Below are 16,381 nucleotides of genomic sequence, written 5' to 3' on the forward strand. Positions count from 1 at the left end.
TGCACATCTACTAAACACAATTATCACCTAGTACAAACCGCAAAACATATTCTATAGTAACTGTTTTCCTAAAGATAACCAAATCCAAAACCTACTTTCAATGGCATGTTATACTGGTCACCGAACATTTATATGTTTTACTATAAAATTTAATTCGGAATAACACATTGAAATTGTTCTAGGGAATGCAAAGAGGAACAAAAATGCGGTACCACAGTCGATCTAAGTATTAAAAATAGAGAAGATAGATTAAGACAAATTGCACTAATTTATACTAAATTACAATTGGTCCAGGATGCACCATAGTGATGCCAATAAAAAAAAAAGCGTCCCGAACCCCCTTAATTGAAGGAGACAGCAAAACAAATCACCTAACTAATTTGCTAATAAGATCATCAATAAATGCATTTTCATGACACTTTGTTGATTAGTAAACACTATTTACATTAAAAATGATAAATATTATTAAGAAATGGAGATAGAGCAGAACATCACGTGTGAAAATGAAGCATGGTTGATTATTGATGAGTCTTGTATAAAAATAAACAGTATCACGATTTCCTTTTAGAAGTACCCCCATCAAATAGTTCTTCAATTAAAGCCTCAATATCTTCAGGATGATACTTAATATACTTGTCAACATGTCTACTAGAATTTAAATGGTGCTTGAATCTGCCATAAAAGGAGCGGTAAGCTGGGATCACCAAAGCAGCTATTGAAGCTCTGAGCTCAGACTTAAGCTGTTCATCACTAACCACCCAAGAACTCTGCGTTTTATATATATCTTCAAACGTGCTATTGAAACGTTTAAACTTATCTTTTACCTCTTGTTTCGGCTTTTTATCTTTATTGGCTCTCGGGCTTAACACACTACTCGTGTTTCCTTGAAGTCCATCTGTACTAAGGCAGTTCAAAACCTTAGACCATGTTTCTGTCCGGTAATCTTTATGGTGCAGTTTTAACCCGGATTGCCTCTTTCTACACCAATTGTCACCCATGCATTGGTGAAGATCTTTGCAACCTTTCACCTTCTGCACTATGTACCTCCCATTATTCATCAAGAAAACACTTCTCAATGCAAAATCCTTATACAACATGGCCTTGTACTCAAGATTCAAGCTCAACAGGTCCATGATTGTCATTAACTGAATCGCCAAGGCTGAATTCTTAGGCGTTCCATCGTCCTCCTCTAACTCGATTTTGCGGATAGGACTGTAATAACGGCAACTATGATAATCATCATGAAGGCATTGTCGCAGAACTTGTTCCAATGTGTCCTTGTACTCGCAAGCATACTCCAGATAATTCATCACATAGCGCGTCAATGGATGAATTGCGCCGTTTGGAACCGGAACCCTGTCGTTGTCACCCTTAACAGAATTTTCCAAGTCGCGAAACATGGCCATGGTGGCCTCTGCTATTCGAAGCTTGGTGGTGGCTATCTCGTGCGCCAGCTCCTTCCTGCACCTCTCTAAGTAAGAACCGTCGGCGATGGCGATCTCCACCACGTCCCTCAGCGTCTCATACATGTCTAGAAACTTGAACAGCTTCTCTACGGTGAGCAATGTTAACACGACACCTTGTGCGAAGTTCAGGAAATGAATGATTACGGCGCGTGCAAGATCGCTCAAGAGGTTTTGAGATATGGATTGTTGATTGGGGAAAACTGAGGCGTAGAGCTTTTTTTCGCCGTTGAACAAAACGGTTATGCAATGTCGAACCGCGTTGTTCCACGTGGCAATCTCTCCTTCCAGCATTTCCCATTGCATTTTATGGATCTCTTCCATGCCTACGCTCACGTACCCGAACTCTTGCAGCGCGGTTTTGAAGGCGATCCTCCTGAAGCTGGCGAAAGCCACGCAACACTCCGTTTGATATCCCGCGGCGATCATGGAGGTGGCGATCTTGTTCATGAGTGAAACTTTCTCCGGAGAGAATGCAGGGAACGATGTATCTTGATCTTGATCCTGATGAGACGATAGAGTAGGTATGATAGGAGGATCACTGAGATTTACAAGGTCAAAGGGAGAACAAAGCGCCGCATCATGAACTTGAGTAAGAGAACCGAAGGAAGATGATTTTTTAGGAGGTTTAGGTTTGGATTCGGATCCGGATCCGGATCGAAAGCTGCCGTGGTTGCTGGAGGTAGGGGTGGTGGTGGTGGTGGATGATTTTGGATCCTGTAAAATGGTGCAGAGATGTTTCTCCAAGAACGACATAGCTTTTTCCAAGGAGAAGGTAGTTTTGTCCAAGACAGAGGGATCACAGGGGAAGGTAGAGAGAATAGCAGAGATCTTTGAGATGCGATCCACAACGGCGAGAAACAAGTCATCATCTTCTGCATCTTTTCCCAACTTGCTTTTACCGGTGTTGTATCTATACACCATGGAATCCAATATCTTGGTTAGACGGTGAACGCAATCAGGGACATGTAGAAGAGGAGGAGTGGTAGCACTGGTTTCAAGGAAACCATCCACTTCCTCGGAAACTTGTAGGATGGTGTCGTGGTCGTGGAAGAATGCCGCCAGTTCCTCCTCTCCTCCGGCTGATTTCCATTGCGGGCCGCCGCGAATGGATGATGATGATTCCAAATCCTTGTCTCTCTGTTTCTGAGAAGCAGCGCTAAAATGATATGATGAAAAACTGAAGGATTTCTCCATACTAATAATGCTAACGCTATTGCATATTGCCACATGCCATTAGCTACAAATTTTTCTCTTGTTTGTATTGTTCTTCAGATTCATCAGTCAAATTCAGAGCTCTAATGTCTTTCATGGACATGCATGGGGCTCCGTATTCCTGCTCCTGTTTTTTTTTTTTTTTTCAAAAAAAAATTATGGCCTTTGATGTTTTTAGTTATTTGTGTAATTCTATCTCATGTTTTTTTTCTTTTTTTTTTACTTTCTTCTCTCTCTCTTTTTTTTTTTGTTTCCTTTAGCTATTTTGCCTATTTTGGTGGAGATGACATGGTAAATTCTTTACCATTGACGTATATAGTAAAGTAAGAAACTATTCCAATATTTTGCAAGAAATCTGTCCATCCATTTCTATCCCAAAGCTCTTTCAACTGCGCATAATTTGGATCTTCTGCGCCTCTTACGGGCTGCTCCCTCTTCATAGTTTCAAATGTTCCATTTTAGCTCATAAAAAGTAATTGACAATTATTTCGGTAATTTTTTAAAAAGAAAAAGTTTAGCGCAATAGTTTTATGGTGTGAGCCATTGAATGAAATCTCACACCATCAAATCATTATTGATGGCTAATTGATGGCTAACAATCACAAAAATTACTGCCCCTAGCATTGCTCAAAATGTTACCACATAATAAGGGTAATGATATGTGCCTTAGCTTCCTCTCAACTCATTGAAAGTCTCTAACTCACAAAGAAAAGGTGAATTTAGTAATAATAAAAGTTTTAATTAATCCTTCTAATTTTTAAATGGATAAAAATTTATATGTATATTTAATTTTTGAAAACATAGCAAAATAAAAAAATTTCCAAGTCTTTTTAATTTAGAATTAATAGGATAATTTATAATCATTTTACTATACAAATTACTCGTTTTTGTTTTTTATTTGCTAGTATATAAGGCATACAGAAGAGTATCACTAAATCTTTTCTGGACAAAAAATCACAATCGGTTCTATGGTGTAGTGGTTAGCACTCTGGACTTTGAATCCAGCGACCTGGGTTCGACTCCCGGTAGGACCTGTTTTTTTTTGTTTATGTTAGCTAAATTCTTTTTTAAAATCTTAAATTTGGACAAGAAAAGTTTTATCTTTATGAAAGTGAAGTAAATAGAAACTAAGAAATGTGCCTGCCTTGTCGGGAAGTGGAAGAAGAAAATTAGGGAAATCAATGGCGGATGAGAAATACAAAACCCTAGAGGTAGTAGAGAAGAACCCCAAATCAGGGGTGTTCCACCTTTACTTGAATCGTCCGAGACAACGCAACGCTCTGACGCATGATTTCTTCACTGAGTTCCCCAAAGCCCTGTATGCCCTGGACCACAACCGTGACGTCAACGTCATCGTGTTATCCGGCGCCGGTGATCACTTCTGCTCCGGCATCGACATTTCCCAGTTGAAATCTATCTCGCAGTCCTACCACGATGCCGGGGAGAGTCTCCGTCGGCAGATCCTGGCGATGCAAGATTCCATCACGGCGTTGGAGCGGTGCCGGAAGCCAGTGATTGCTAGTATCCATGGCGCTTGCATCGGTGGTGCAATTGACATCGTGACAGCCTGTGACTTAAGGTATTGCACGGAGGACGCGTTCTTTTCGGTGAAGGAGGTTGATTTGGCCCTGGCTGCTGATCTCGGCACTCTTCAGAGACTGCCATTAATTGTTGGCTACGGTAACGCCATGGAGTTGGCCTTGACAGCTCGCCGGTTTTCCGGTTCCGAGGCTAAGCAGTTGGGCCTCGTTTCTCGCGCTTTCCCTTCCAAAGATGACCTCGATCAAGCTGTCTCGGTTCTTGCTCAGGGTCAGTGTTCATGTTATCGATTTTAGTCTAATTGGATGACCTTATTATGAAATTGATTTATACACTATAGAATTAATACTTAAGAGTCTATAGTCTGCTACACTACACTACTCGAGTGAAGTGGTTCATCTAAATTGTTATTGGCATCACTTCATATTTCATTCATGACATGGTAAGTTTCCTGATATAGTTGGTGATTTTGATACTTGACAGAAATTGCTGCCAAGTCTCCCATTGCAATCATGGGGACAAAAACAGTGCTGCTTAAAAGTAGGGACTTAACTGTGGATCAGGGATTGGACTTTGTTGCAACCATGAATTCTGCCAGATTGTTGTCAAGTGATTTAACTGAAGCAGTAGCAGCACAACTGCAGAAACGAAAGCCAGTTTTCTCGAAGCTGTGACTTAAAATTGTTGGAGGGAGTGACATGCATTTCGTTTGTTACTAGATATTCAGGATAAAGCTCTATAATCTATTTTCATATATGGAAGTGCCAAAGAAATATATTTTTTAGACATGCAAATTATTGTTGCACGTTTAAGATATAGTAGAAGCTGAGTTAACACTTCCTTTATGATCGTTATCCTTCAAATCACGAACATACAGTTCAAAAAATAAATAGATGACATACATTCTCTTATTTAAGTTTTGTAGACCTTCTTCATTAGAGATTTCATCGTGGTCTTCTCCCGCAATAGTTAGTATCAATAACAAATGAGAAGCAGGAACCTCTTGAATATGAGAAATGGTTGCTGTTCCATGAAATTGTAGCAATGCTACATTAAGGTGCATGCAAGAGGACCATATTTCCATTATTGAAGTTCGTCCATCATACCCAGGACTTGTTGCCATCTCAAACTTAACCAACACAAATTTCATGCTGAGCTTCTACATCGCTCAAAGTCATGTAAAACCAAACTTTCCTAAACATCATATTGGACACAGTTTTGGTTGAAAATATTATTGCATGTTATCTCATTGTTCTGACGGGCTATCAATATTATTTGCCTCATCCAAACAGGGGTAAATGAAATGCACTAGAGTGTCATAAGATCCTAAATTTTGTTGAAAAGTGTTATAAAAATAGTTAAAAAGCTTAATGCTAGACGTGGGATAAACTCGCTTGAACACCATTGTGTGAGGCAAATTTGTAAGTGGAAGATTAAATCCAACATTCGTATATATAATACGTCAAAAACCTATGAAAGGAAATTAACTAAACATTAATTTCAGGTCAAGTCGTTAATTTTGGTGCAATAGTATATTCGTGATCAACTTCTTTCCTGGATGCTTCCCAGAGTCGATGTTCAATCCCCAGTTTCCTGAGCTCCAAAAGTCCTTGGTCAACTGAAATTTGAAAATAAACGAATGACAAATTGGAAATACTCTCAAGTATAATAACAAGAATTCATTCCTATGAAGTATGAAGTGCAAAATGGGGACGAAAAATAAAGCATAACCTATTAAGTGCATATGCCAGCATAGTTGAATTCAGATGTGAACTAATTTAGCACCACCGGGGTGAATGGGTACAGAAAACAGAAAACAGAAATCAGGGAGAAGGACCAACTATTTATATGGTAGATGCCTGGATGGTAGATGGAAAAAAGTGCAATGCTTTGTCTTATACAAGTGGCTACTACACCTGACCCGGGGAAAAAAATAGTGGCTACTACAAGCCCAGTAATACAAGTGTCCATGATTCACTACGACTCTCTCCTTCATTGTCGTTTCCCTAGTCTAGACTCAGGCTATCAATTCAGACTCCATGCACATAATGAGGTGTTATGCAGCTTTGTCTTGTATGATTAAAGTGGAACATTAGCAAAAGTTCACTCGGATAATTGATAGTGAATTTTCCCCCTTTTTTTTTCCTATAAAAAAAGAATTCATTAAAATGGGGGAAGATTAATGGTGAAACAACTGATCATTCTACTTACAAACCACCTAAGATGGCACGAATTGATACATCTATATAACTGTGTACAAAGTAACTAATTAAAATAAATGTGTCAGCACTACCGTCAACAGCATCATGCGAGGTAGGAGAATGCACACTTCGACCAATCCAAAACTGAAGACGTTCTTTGGCAATGTCCTCCTCTATACCATGAGCCTTTGCTCTTCTCCAAAAATATGTAAGCCAAGCCTGTCCATATAGAACAGTTTAATTTAGACGGCATGTTTCAGTACTGCAAATTATATTTCTTGTTTGGCATAGAGAATAGTGAGAATAAACATAAACTATTGGTCATCAATCCCTACTGGTTATAATCCACCAATCGATAAAATGAAAAGGGTTGAGAGATTAATAGGTGTTGTTAATGATTTAAAAATTGTACATGTAAATCAAACTAAAAGAACCATTTATCTATAATGCAGAAGAGAATAACTTGTAGAAAACACAAACAATCAAAGATAAAAAATCACGAATTAAGGGAGAGCTAAACCCCATTTGTTAACTCGGAAAAGGGGAGATTTGTACCTCCTTGAAAAGAACATCCTCAGACTCCTCTGGACTTAATTCTACATAAAGACAATGACATTTAGAATAGCCTTATTATTTGCAAGAAAGAGACATATTTATTCAGCAAATAGTAGGTGGGAGAAACTTACCAAAGGCTTCCATGAACTTCGGGTCCCCTGGTGATTTAATATCTATAATGTCAAAAGGGTGTGAATGTTATAATTTATTTATTAGTTAAAATGGCAAGCACATTTTATTGCGTATAGAAAAAGGCCAATAGAGAGAAGTCAAATGTGCTTTCAAGGTCATATACTTCCCCTGTTGTCCTATAACTATAAAGTCAAAATATGCGTGTACTGGTTTAACAGATAAGGACAGAAGCACTTCACTTGTAAGGCTGCTCACTTTTGCCATACCCTGGCCATGGAATGGGGTACTCACCCTTGTCTATAGGTAGACCGTAGACAGTCACTCAAACTAAGAATAGAAACTAACTAGAATAGTGATGAATGCGGGAATGCATACCTGAGACAGATTGTCGAGCAGAACTTGGACGACGTTGTTGGGCTAATACTTGCACAATAGCATCCTCAACCTTAAGTAAGCAACCAAAATGAGAAAGGAAAAATGATTTGACAGGTTATGCACGACAACTATTGATTGGGAATTCAAAGCAGCAAACACAATGCCTTCTAAACAAAAACATGAAAATTTTAAAGGGTTTAATTATAAAAATGTGCGGTAGAGGAATGTTAGGAAAACAAGAAAACCAATGCATTCAAAGAAACCTTTAAAGATGCAAGCTCCTTCAGTCCCATTTCAACTGAAAGCATACTCTCGATATTTCCTTCTCCAGTAAGATCATTCAAATCTGGAACAAGTTTGCTCCTCTTATCTGGGGCTTCATCACCTGCTTAAAACTGATTATAATTATATCTGGAAAAACCAAGGGTTCACGAAACAGAACAGTAAAAATTATTATTAAAGAAGAAATAACATGAGCACAGATTTGTCCTATAACGCTGACAAATTAGTATGAAATGAAGAGTAAGAAGTCTTTATTTCATGCCTTTTTCCCAGCATTCCTCCTTAGCTTTTTGTCCTGCAGAAAGGACAACCTCAAAAGGAAGAGGGGCTAATGATGACCAAAGTTCATACTTTGAAACTGCAACATCTGCACAGATGCCTATAATCCATAGCAAATGTTACACAAAATAAAATTTAGCAGTAATGACTTATTAAAATCAGCTAATTCATATTCATGCTAGAATAATAGATAAACACCCAAAACATTGTGTATGCTAACACGTATACTATGACCAAAGATTAAAATACTAACACAACCATATTCTTTATCAATGTCCTGATGATTCATTAAGTTTTATGTTTGTTGTTAAGTTCCTTGCCCAACCCCACCATTTTACTGGACATGAAATTTGGGTATGAAACTATTTACAATAAAGCACAACATAAACAACAATAACAACAGCTAAGCCTTGTATTCAGTCGGTGAAGTCAACATAGATTAGATTTTGCCACAGTATCATAGCTTGAAACTTGTTAACAGTCACAACATTAAGATCTAAAAAATTCACAAACAGTGAATACAATTGAAAACGATGATAAAAATCTTCAAGAGTTCATTCAAGTTTGTTCCAAATTGATTAACATATTGAACAATTGATATTAAAATGGCTTCTAGGTCATGTCAGGAATGGATGCCATAATCCCACATCCCCAGAAGAAAATAAATTAAAAATAAAGCTAAACCAAACAGCAGCTTACCATATTTTGCAGCTAAACCCCAATACCGAGCAAGCCAACACCTCTTAAGAACAACTTCCTCCTGAAAAGACAATTTATCAGTAAGTTTCCCAAATAACTAGCATATCCCAACCGACTCCTGCAACTGGGGAATTACATACCATTTCTTTCTGAGTTAATATCATTCTGTGTGTCATTGACCGAAGAGCTTTCACTTCAGATTCAGCTCCATTTAACTGGCTCACAGCAGCTGCCACTTCAACTTTTGCGTTCTGTTGGAGAAGAAATCATTTCAACATATAACAAGAGAGGAATAATTCTTAGAAAAAATATTTATGCTGGCAATAATCAAGGGGGGAAGAAAGCATATGTACCTCAACTGCAGCCTTCAGAGATGTGATTTCCTTACCAATTCCATCCTTAGAGTCTTTGGCATTTTTAAGTGCAGCCTGTATCCAACAAGAGATGGTACATGCTACTATTTGGTGAACAATAGCTCCATTCTCTGTGAAGTATACATACTTCTTTTATGATACACACATCTACACTTCAAGTTATTCCCACATTACCTCTCTTTGGCGCAATGCTGCTTCCTTTCTGCAATGTCATAATGCAGGTGTGTCATATATACTATTAAGTGAAAGAAAATCCACTTGAAAGAGTTAAGATATAATTCACTAACCTGCTCAAAAGTTTAGCTTCCAAAGATACACCTTCTCCAAGAGAAGCTACCTGCAGACTCCAAAATAAAGAGATTAATTAATTAAACACCGCAAATGCAGAAATCTGAATTGTCTCATAACACACATACAAGAACAATCAAGTCTTTTGCAACTAAGTGGAGTTGGATACATGAAGATCAAACAATGTTATGGTGTCCTCTACCTCAATATACAAGGCTACCCTCCAATCAAACTACTCTTTACAAGTCTCTTCACACGTGACCAACCAATCTAGAGTGAGTTTCTACCATCTTTTTCACAATAGGCATGTAAACATAAATATAATAAATTTCAGAAGTAAAATAGAAGCAAAAAAGTTTTATCATTTATACTTATAGGTGAAACTATTTAAGCATGTCAACAGAGAACAAGGACAATCATTTAGTAAACCTCAATCATATACCAAGAAAGAAATAAAGCAAGTACCTGTTTCTCAAGCTCCCTAACTCTGGCCTCTGCTTCCTTGCATCTCTCTTCCTCAACTCTGAGCTGTGTGTATCAGTTTCAACCAAGGTTAGTACTATCAGCATCACGAGGGAGAAAGAGATAATATTAGAATACCTTGTCAAGAATGCTTTCATTCTCTTCCTGGAGCATATCAACCTGCAGACAGAGAAGATACCTCAATTCGAAACATACAAATCCTCTTTTATGGGAAATGCATACCAAAGGTGTGGTACAAGAAACAACTAACCTCATCAAGAAGTGCAGAAGCATCACGGTTTCCTCCTGAATCTTTTGGCTGAACAAGGCCAGAGTCAAACGGAAACCTGTAAATATTCCGCTAAACCGAGTTACATGATAATGCAGATAGAGGAGCTCAAAATTGTTATTGCAGTTTTCATATTAAAATATCCAAATCCAACTAAGGAAGCATTCGCGTCTTATCAGAACTAGAAATAAACAATTTGTAATGCAGAGGAATGAGCCAGAGTGAGCGTGAGAGTGGTAGTTAGTTAAATTTACCTTTTATCCTTTGGCTTATTGGAGCGAATGAGAGGGTCGAGTGGAGCTGGAGCTGGAGCTGGAGCTGCTGCTGCTGCTGCGGCCAGAGTAGGAGTCCTGAGGCTGAGCGGTGGTCTATTCACTGTAGGTGATTGTGCCGGTGCTGGTGATAGTGCCGGAGCCGGACGAAGATACGACGCTGATGCTGGTGCTTCTTCCAGAACCACAGGATTCTGAGGTAACTAATTAATATAGCAATTCACAGCATTAAAGAATCCAAAGTATTTAGTTAGTCGGTTAGAGTAACAAGTAGCAACTAAACGAGGAAGAAAAGGAAAAGGAAAGAAGAACGCACCGCAGGAGAGGGAGATCTACGAGTGCGGGAGGTGATGTTGCTGGTAGATTTGATGGCATTCCTGGATAGAGAGAGAGGTGGAGGAGCAGTGTAGCGAAATCCGAGATCGTCGTCGTCGTCGTCATCGTCGTCGTCGGCGGTCTGGGAAGCCATGACCTGTGCGAGGCGCTGAGCGGCGGCTTTGGCGGCAACATTTTGATTCCTCTTGACGGTTGAGATTCCATTGTTTCCGGTGAGAGTTAGGGAGGAGGAGCGAGCATGGCCAGCAGCGCCATTACGTGAAGAAAGAGAGCTAGATTCACTGCTCCACTGCCTGACAGAAACCGGGCTCTCACTTCCTTTACGCTCCATCACCATCAAAAATGCTTAATGCTAAATGCTAATGAAACCTCTTCGTCTTCCTCTTCCTGAAAAGAAATATTCCCAAGTCAAGTGACTGTGAGCCTCTTTAGTCTTTACTTTGGTTTACACTTTACACTGCTTTGCTTTTTTACTCGATTCTCATTCTCATTATCAAATATGACAAACTTTTTTTCTTTTTTTGAATGGTACAGCTGAATGTTAAGAGGTCATAACTCATGACTCTACTACGACCGGGACACTGCAACGAGAAAGAGGAACCCATTATAAAGAAGGGTCCCGCACACACTCGCTCTATAGTCTTCAATGTTTTTTGGAGCAAGTGAGCAACTCTCTCTCAGACTCTCACCGCCATTTTTTGGTTTTTTGGGAAGTTAAATTAGTAAAGTGTGCAAATTAATTAGAAGGGACACGTTATACTTGTACTGAATTACTAACCAAAATCAACACTATACTAATTAAATTATTAAAATCAAGCAATTTGTGTCACTCGTTGTAAGAAAGTGTGTTCTTTTTTCATGGCAATGGTTTTGGGCTTGTCAACCATGGCTACAGTAAGTGAGTAGATACTCTAGTTTGGGCAAGATCCTCCTTTATGTTTGGGCCAGACTCCCAGATATAAGAACGTTTTTGAAAGTTGAAAGAAGTTTACAAAAACTTTTTATCAAACCAAAAGCCCAAAACCTATTGAAAAATAATAATTTAACAGTAACATTCAGGTCCAAAAAAAAAGGTTAATTAATTCTTTCTAGTTGTTAAATTTGTATTTCTTTAAAATTATTTTATGATTTCAAAAGTTTTCTGAAACCTTTTTTTATCACGTGATTAACAAAATTGTTGAGATATGTGGAAACACGTAAATTAGAAGTGAATCAGAAGTTTGTTCTCTATCAATGAGAGTATACCCCACCGACCATACAATCACTATCAAATACTTCATATCTAAACTTCTAGATTAGATTATGTTGTTTAATCAAATTAAATATGATAAATTTTGACTAGAGATAGAGTCATAGAGATAACGCAATTAACTAAAATTAGAGTAGGTCTACGTATGAAACCTTTATATTATTATTATTATTCAATTCAAAGCAAAAACCAGTACATGCATAACAGCATCAACATACTTTGATCACAAGAATCAAAGCCTGAAGAAGCTAAGGTGATGATGATATTGATTGCATATAACTCATAAGTAATCATCATTCATCACCACCACTTATTATTCCATCATTACATAGCAGATATTCATTCTAAAAGGGTCTTAGTTTCGGTACGATGCGGTTGAAAGCTGCAGATACACATTCATATACAGTGTTTGATAACGTTGCCATCAATGTTTGGGACCCCCTAACACTATCATCAACTTCAACACAATCCTTGATTTGATCGCCGTAGTGGTTAGTAATATCGCGGTACCTATCCCATAGCATGACGCCTCCATAGTTAGGAGTGTGCTTGATGGTTGGAAGAACCTTAGTACACAGATCTTGCGGTGAAATATAGCCACCGCTGGGAGCTGCATCAGGTCCTGCGGGTAGCCCCATAAACACCGTGTTATTTCGCTTCACGTAGGAGGTCCATGTATTCCAAGAAGATAAGAGCCGAGATGCGTCGCCGTTACTATATTGGCATGGAGGGTTGTTGTAGAACTGGACGAATATGTAATCGAAAAGCCAAGTTCTAATGGCGGTATCAAGGTAGTGATCTGTGAAGGAACATTCTGGTGCTGCCGACAAGTAAAAGTACCTACAGAAGTAACACATCCAAAATATTTTGGTGTCAGAAAATCTCTGAGTCAGTAGATTTAAACAAATTTTAGTAGGTAATTGATTAGTATAAATACTAAGAATAAATAAATTTTGTTACTTTATATGAAAAAGTATAGAGAGATAATGATTTTAGTATATAATATGTATAATAGGAGTAAAATAAAAAAATTAAATTATAATTAATAATTAACTTTTTTATTAATTTTAAAATTTAAATTTTAAAAAATTAGGATTAATAATTAAATGTTTTAATATGTATTCTAAAAATTCAATTTGTATAGTATAGGTTGGATACTTTTTGTCATTTTCTAAATTTGAAGAATTGGTTCTTATATCATAGTATAAAGTATCCGTTCAAGTTCTTTTGAGACTTTAGTGGATATGGCGAATAAGGAATAATGACATATTCAATCCTCATGAAACTTGGCCTCTGAAAAAAGTGATTTCTCTGGCATTAGCTTCAGAAACGGAGTTTAAGAATACTTCTGAATTATAACGTATGTCCTTTCTCTTTATTCTAAATGGTTTTTAGAATTTCCACCATTGGTACCTTCAAGATTAATTGTGATGCTAGTTATCCTGATTCGGGTGATAGTGTTGATTTTGTTTGCGTTATTAGAGATTGTAATGGGAATTGGCAAATGAGATGTTTGGAAATGATTGAGAGTAATAGTATTTTTCAAAAGGAATTGATTGTTTGTTATTTAGATAGGATATCTCTTAGCTTGGGATGTGGGTCAGCGAGATGTTATTTGTGAGATGGATTATGTGAAAGCGTTTAATCTTGTTACTAATCACCAAGATAGTTTTGGGTTTATTAATCCGTTGGTGTTCAAAATAAGAGATATCATGCATTGGAATTGGCGTGTGGACTTTCGTTTGATTACGAGAGATGTAAACACAATGGCAAACACCATGGCAAAGATGACAATGAGGTCACAACTTCATCATCTAAAACTTCCTTCTCCTTGAGATGAGTTTAAAAGTAGTCTTATTCTATTTAAGCAATTCCTTTGTTTTTCTTGTACTTTTTCTTTATTTAGTTTATTTAAGTCACAAAAAAACGTTTTAATATTTACAGTTATTCAACATCTCATCAAAACTTACCATCCATCGGTGCCTGACATTGACGTTGTAGCAACCCCTGACCGACCAAAATTGCACCTGGTCTTTCCGTTGGCGTATCGGATTTCTCGGTAGGCCCTTCCTTTCTCCCCCGTCGCCGTGGCCACGTCGGGTTACCGCGCAACCGGCAACCATTCAACGCTGCACCCTCTGGATCTAGCCGCAGCCGCAACTGGTCACCGCTAAACCTCCGTTGGCACACCGTGGTAGCAAATTCGAAAATCGGAAGCCCTTCTCTTCTCTTCACGCAAGCACGATGAGTGAAGAAAATTCTGCTATACCATCATCAATAACCATTGATGATTATATTCCTTCAAATGGCAATTGTGCTTTACAACTCCTACAAGATATCAATCAGGTACACAAGTGAAAGTCTTTTTTTATGCGGATGTTCATTATAGTAGGTCGGTAGATGGTTATTTTTATGCCTAATGTGGATAATTATTTACGTAAGTACAATTAAAATAATTTGAATATTCAATACAGTAGATACGCAGATGGTTGTTTTAATGAGCATTTGGATAATTATTTTATTAGATTTGCTTGAAGCATTAAGACTAAACATTTTGAGGAGTGATTAGTTTTATATATTAACCGGATGATTATTTTAATTGGGGGAGGGGTTCATGGCGTTGTTGTGGCTGCTGGGGAGGTCATGGCGTTGTTGGAGTTGCGAAAATCATGTTGTTAAAATTTAAAATTTGAAATTGGAGGATTTAAAATTTGATAGTTATTTTTGTCATATATTACGAAGTGTTTTTTATTTTTTAATCTACTATGAATTAATAAATTAATTTATTGTACACATTATTATTAAAATTTTTTATTATCTTTTTAACGGAATTCAAATTATATTTATTTATGTATGTAAATTTTACTATATATAAATATAAATTATATATGTGATTTTTGTATGCGAATCTTTTTAAATATGAATGTAAATTATTATGGACTAAATATAAGTTCAAAATGATAATATTATTTTTTATTATCAATAATTAATATTTAAAAGTATTAATTAAAAATATAATACTAGTTAAATTAAAAATATTAAATTATTGATTAAAATCGTTGACTTTTAAACTTTTCTCTTGCATTGATATCTTGATGATTAATTTAGTTGCGATAACTAATATTATAAAAGAGAAACATATGACTCTTAAGTCTTAACTGCTTTAACGCCATGTATGTTATGACTTATGATGACTATTATTACGGTGATTATAGTAATTATATTAAAATTAAAATAATATTTTTTTATTTTTTATAATATTTTTAATTAATTAAATAAGTTTTATTCATTTATTTATTATATTTATATTAATAGTTTATATATAAAATTTAAGATTAGCATGTACTATGCTTTTTAATATAAAAACATAAAAACAAAGGATGTTGCAAAAATGTAAAAAGATATGATGAAATTAATTTTAGTATTTTTTTTTTTTGGTCAAATGGATTGGACAACCCCAATCCTAAGCATTACATTCATACACCCATGTATTACACACTCACACAACTCACTCACACACACTATATGGGAATACACATAAATGGTTCTATATTCCTCCACAAGGACTTGAACCCGGTGCAGCTCTATGGAAGGTACACAAAGTGGCCATCTACCCCAGGCCTAGGCTGCAATTTTAGTAATTTTTTTAAAAGTGTTGGTAAAAGTTGTATAATAATGATAAATATTTGGGAGTATGCACCTGTCTTGCTTTCTGCGTGTATCGAGTCCTCTAGCTAAGTCATCCCAATAAAGGTTTGAACCACCTTCAATGTCCAAATCAATGCCATCAAGGTACACACTCCCAAATGGTCCCTTTCTGCCACTCAGGAAGTTGTTGTAAAGATAGTCGGAGACGCTCTTGGCATCTTCCGGCGAGCATAAGGAGTAGAACCCATCGGCTCCTCCAAGGGAAAGGAACACCTTCACACCGTTTCTTTGGCAATGTTTGATTTCTGGTGCGAGTTTTTTACAACGGGACCATGGTCTACAGTGGCCAGCAAAGTTCCATTCTGGAGTTCTGCCACAACCGAAAGTGCTGAGAGAGGCGAGGTTCACAATCTCAAAGTTTCCGGTGTCGCATATGGAGGTTAAGGTGCCGTCGCCATTTTTCTGCCCCCAGTACATGGCTATGCCATCTTTGGCATGTGCAGAGGAGAGGGTGAGGAGGAAGAAGAGGAGCAATGCTAATGCTTGATGAGTTCTACTACTCTTGTTGGAAGCCATAGCGGTTTTGTTGTTAGCGGAGAGCATGGTGCATAGAGATTGGGAAGTAACCTATTTATAATTGGAGAAAGTATAGGGTAGCAATTTTTGTGTTTTGTGACCAACACTTAACTATAAAAAAAAGAATGAGTGATTTTTTACTATTGA

At 37.2% G+C, this 16,381-nt stretch overlaps 4 protein-coding genes and 1 non-coding gene across 6 annotated transcripts; 2 read left to right on the forward strand and 3 right to left on the reverse strand.

Annotated features, from left to right (window-relative positions):
- Positions 1-551: 551 nt before the first annotated feature.
- On the reverse strand, positions 552-2,660 carry LOC112709592 (exocyst complex component EXO70C1-like). Its single transcript, XM_025761478.1, has one exon. The coding sequence runs from the start codon at positions 2,658-2,660 to the stop codon at positions 552-554; it is 2,109 nt and encodes a 702-aa protein (XP_025617263.1).
- A 962-nt stretch (positions 2,661-3,622) lies between these two features.
- On the forward strand, positions 3,623-5,128 carry LOC112712411 (delta(3,5)-Delta(2,4)-dienoyl-CoA isomerase, peroxisomal). Its single transcript, XM_025765298.3, has 2 exons — positions 3,623-4,487; positions 4,701-5,128. The coding sequence occupies exons 1-2, from the start codon at positions 3,860-3,862 to the stop codon at positions 4,889-4,891; spliced, it is 819 nt and encodes a 272-aa protein (XP_025621083.1). The 5' UTR covers positions 3,623-3,859; the 3' UTR covers positions 4,892-5,128.
- TRNAQ-UUG (transfer RNA glutamine (anticodon UUG)) lies at positions 3,641-3,712 on the forward strand. Its single transcript has one exon. It is a non-coding gene; the product is annotated as a tRNA-Gln (tRNA).
- Positions 5,129-5,433: 305 nt separating the features above from the next.
- On the reverse strand, positions 5,434-11,426 carry LOC112712409 (coiled-coil domain-containing protein SCD2). Of its 2 annotated transcripts, none has more exons than XM_025765295.3 (17): positions 10,742-11,426; positions 10,408-10,628; positions 10,136-10,211; positions 10,003-10,044; positions 9,868-9,930; positions 9,402-9,451; positions 9,289-9,316; positions 9,094-9,168; positions 8,881-8,991; positions 8,741-8,801; positions 8,025-8,141; positions 7,744-7,865; positions 7,481-7,550; positions 7,105-7,146; positions 6,974-7,014; positions 6,511-6,637; positions 5,434-5,835 (listed from the first exon to the last, which is right to left on the reverse strand). In XM_025765295.3, exons 1-17 carry the CDS (start codon positions 11,096-11,098, stop codon positions 5,723-5,725), a joined length of 1,716 nt encoding a protein of 571 aa, XP_025621080.1. In that variant the 5' UTR covers positions 11,099-11,426; the 3' UTR covers positions 5,434-5,722. The 2 variants fall into 2 exon arrangements, with proteins under 2 accessions (XP_025621080.1, XP_025621081.1); XM_025765296.3 differs by having other exon boundaries at positions 10,408-10,619; positions 10,742-11,341.
- Positions 11,427-12,150: 724 nt separating this feature from the next.
- Positions 12,151-16,258, reverse strand: LOC140172926 (hevamine-A-like). The gene is made up of 2 exons (XM_025765299.3): positions 15,711-16,258; positions 12,151-12,850 (listed from the first exon to the last, which is right to left on the reverse strand). Exons 1-2 carry the CDS (start codon positions 16,232-16,234, stop codon positions 12,355-12,357), a joined length of 1,020 nt encoding a protein of 339 aa, XP_025621084.2. The 5' UTR covers positions 16,235-16,258; the 3' UTR covers positions 12,151-12,354.
- Positions 16,259-16,381: the final 123 nt, after the last annotated feature.

This window comes from Arachis hypogaea, chromosome 9, assembly GCF_003086295.3.
Source record: "Arachis hypogaea cultivar Tifrunner chromosome 9, arahy.Tifrunner.gnm2.J5K5, whole genome shotgun sequence".
Lineage (NCBI taxonomy): Eukaryota > Viridiplantae > Streptophyta > Magnoliopsida > Fabales > Fabaceae > Arachis > Arachis hypogaea.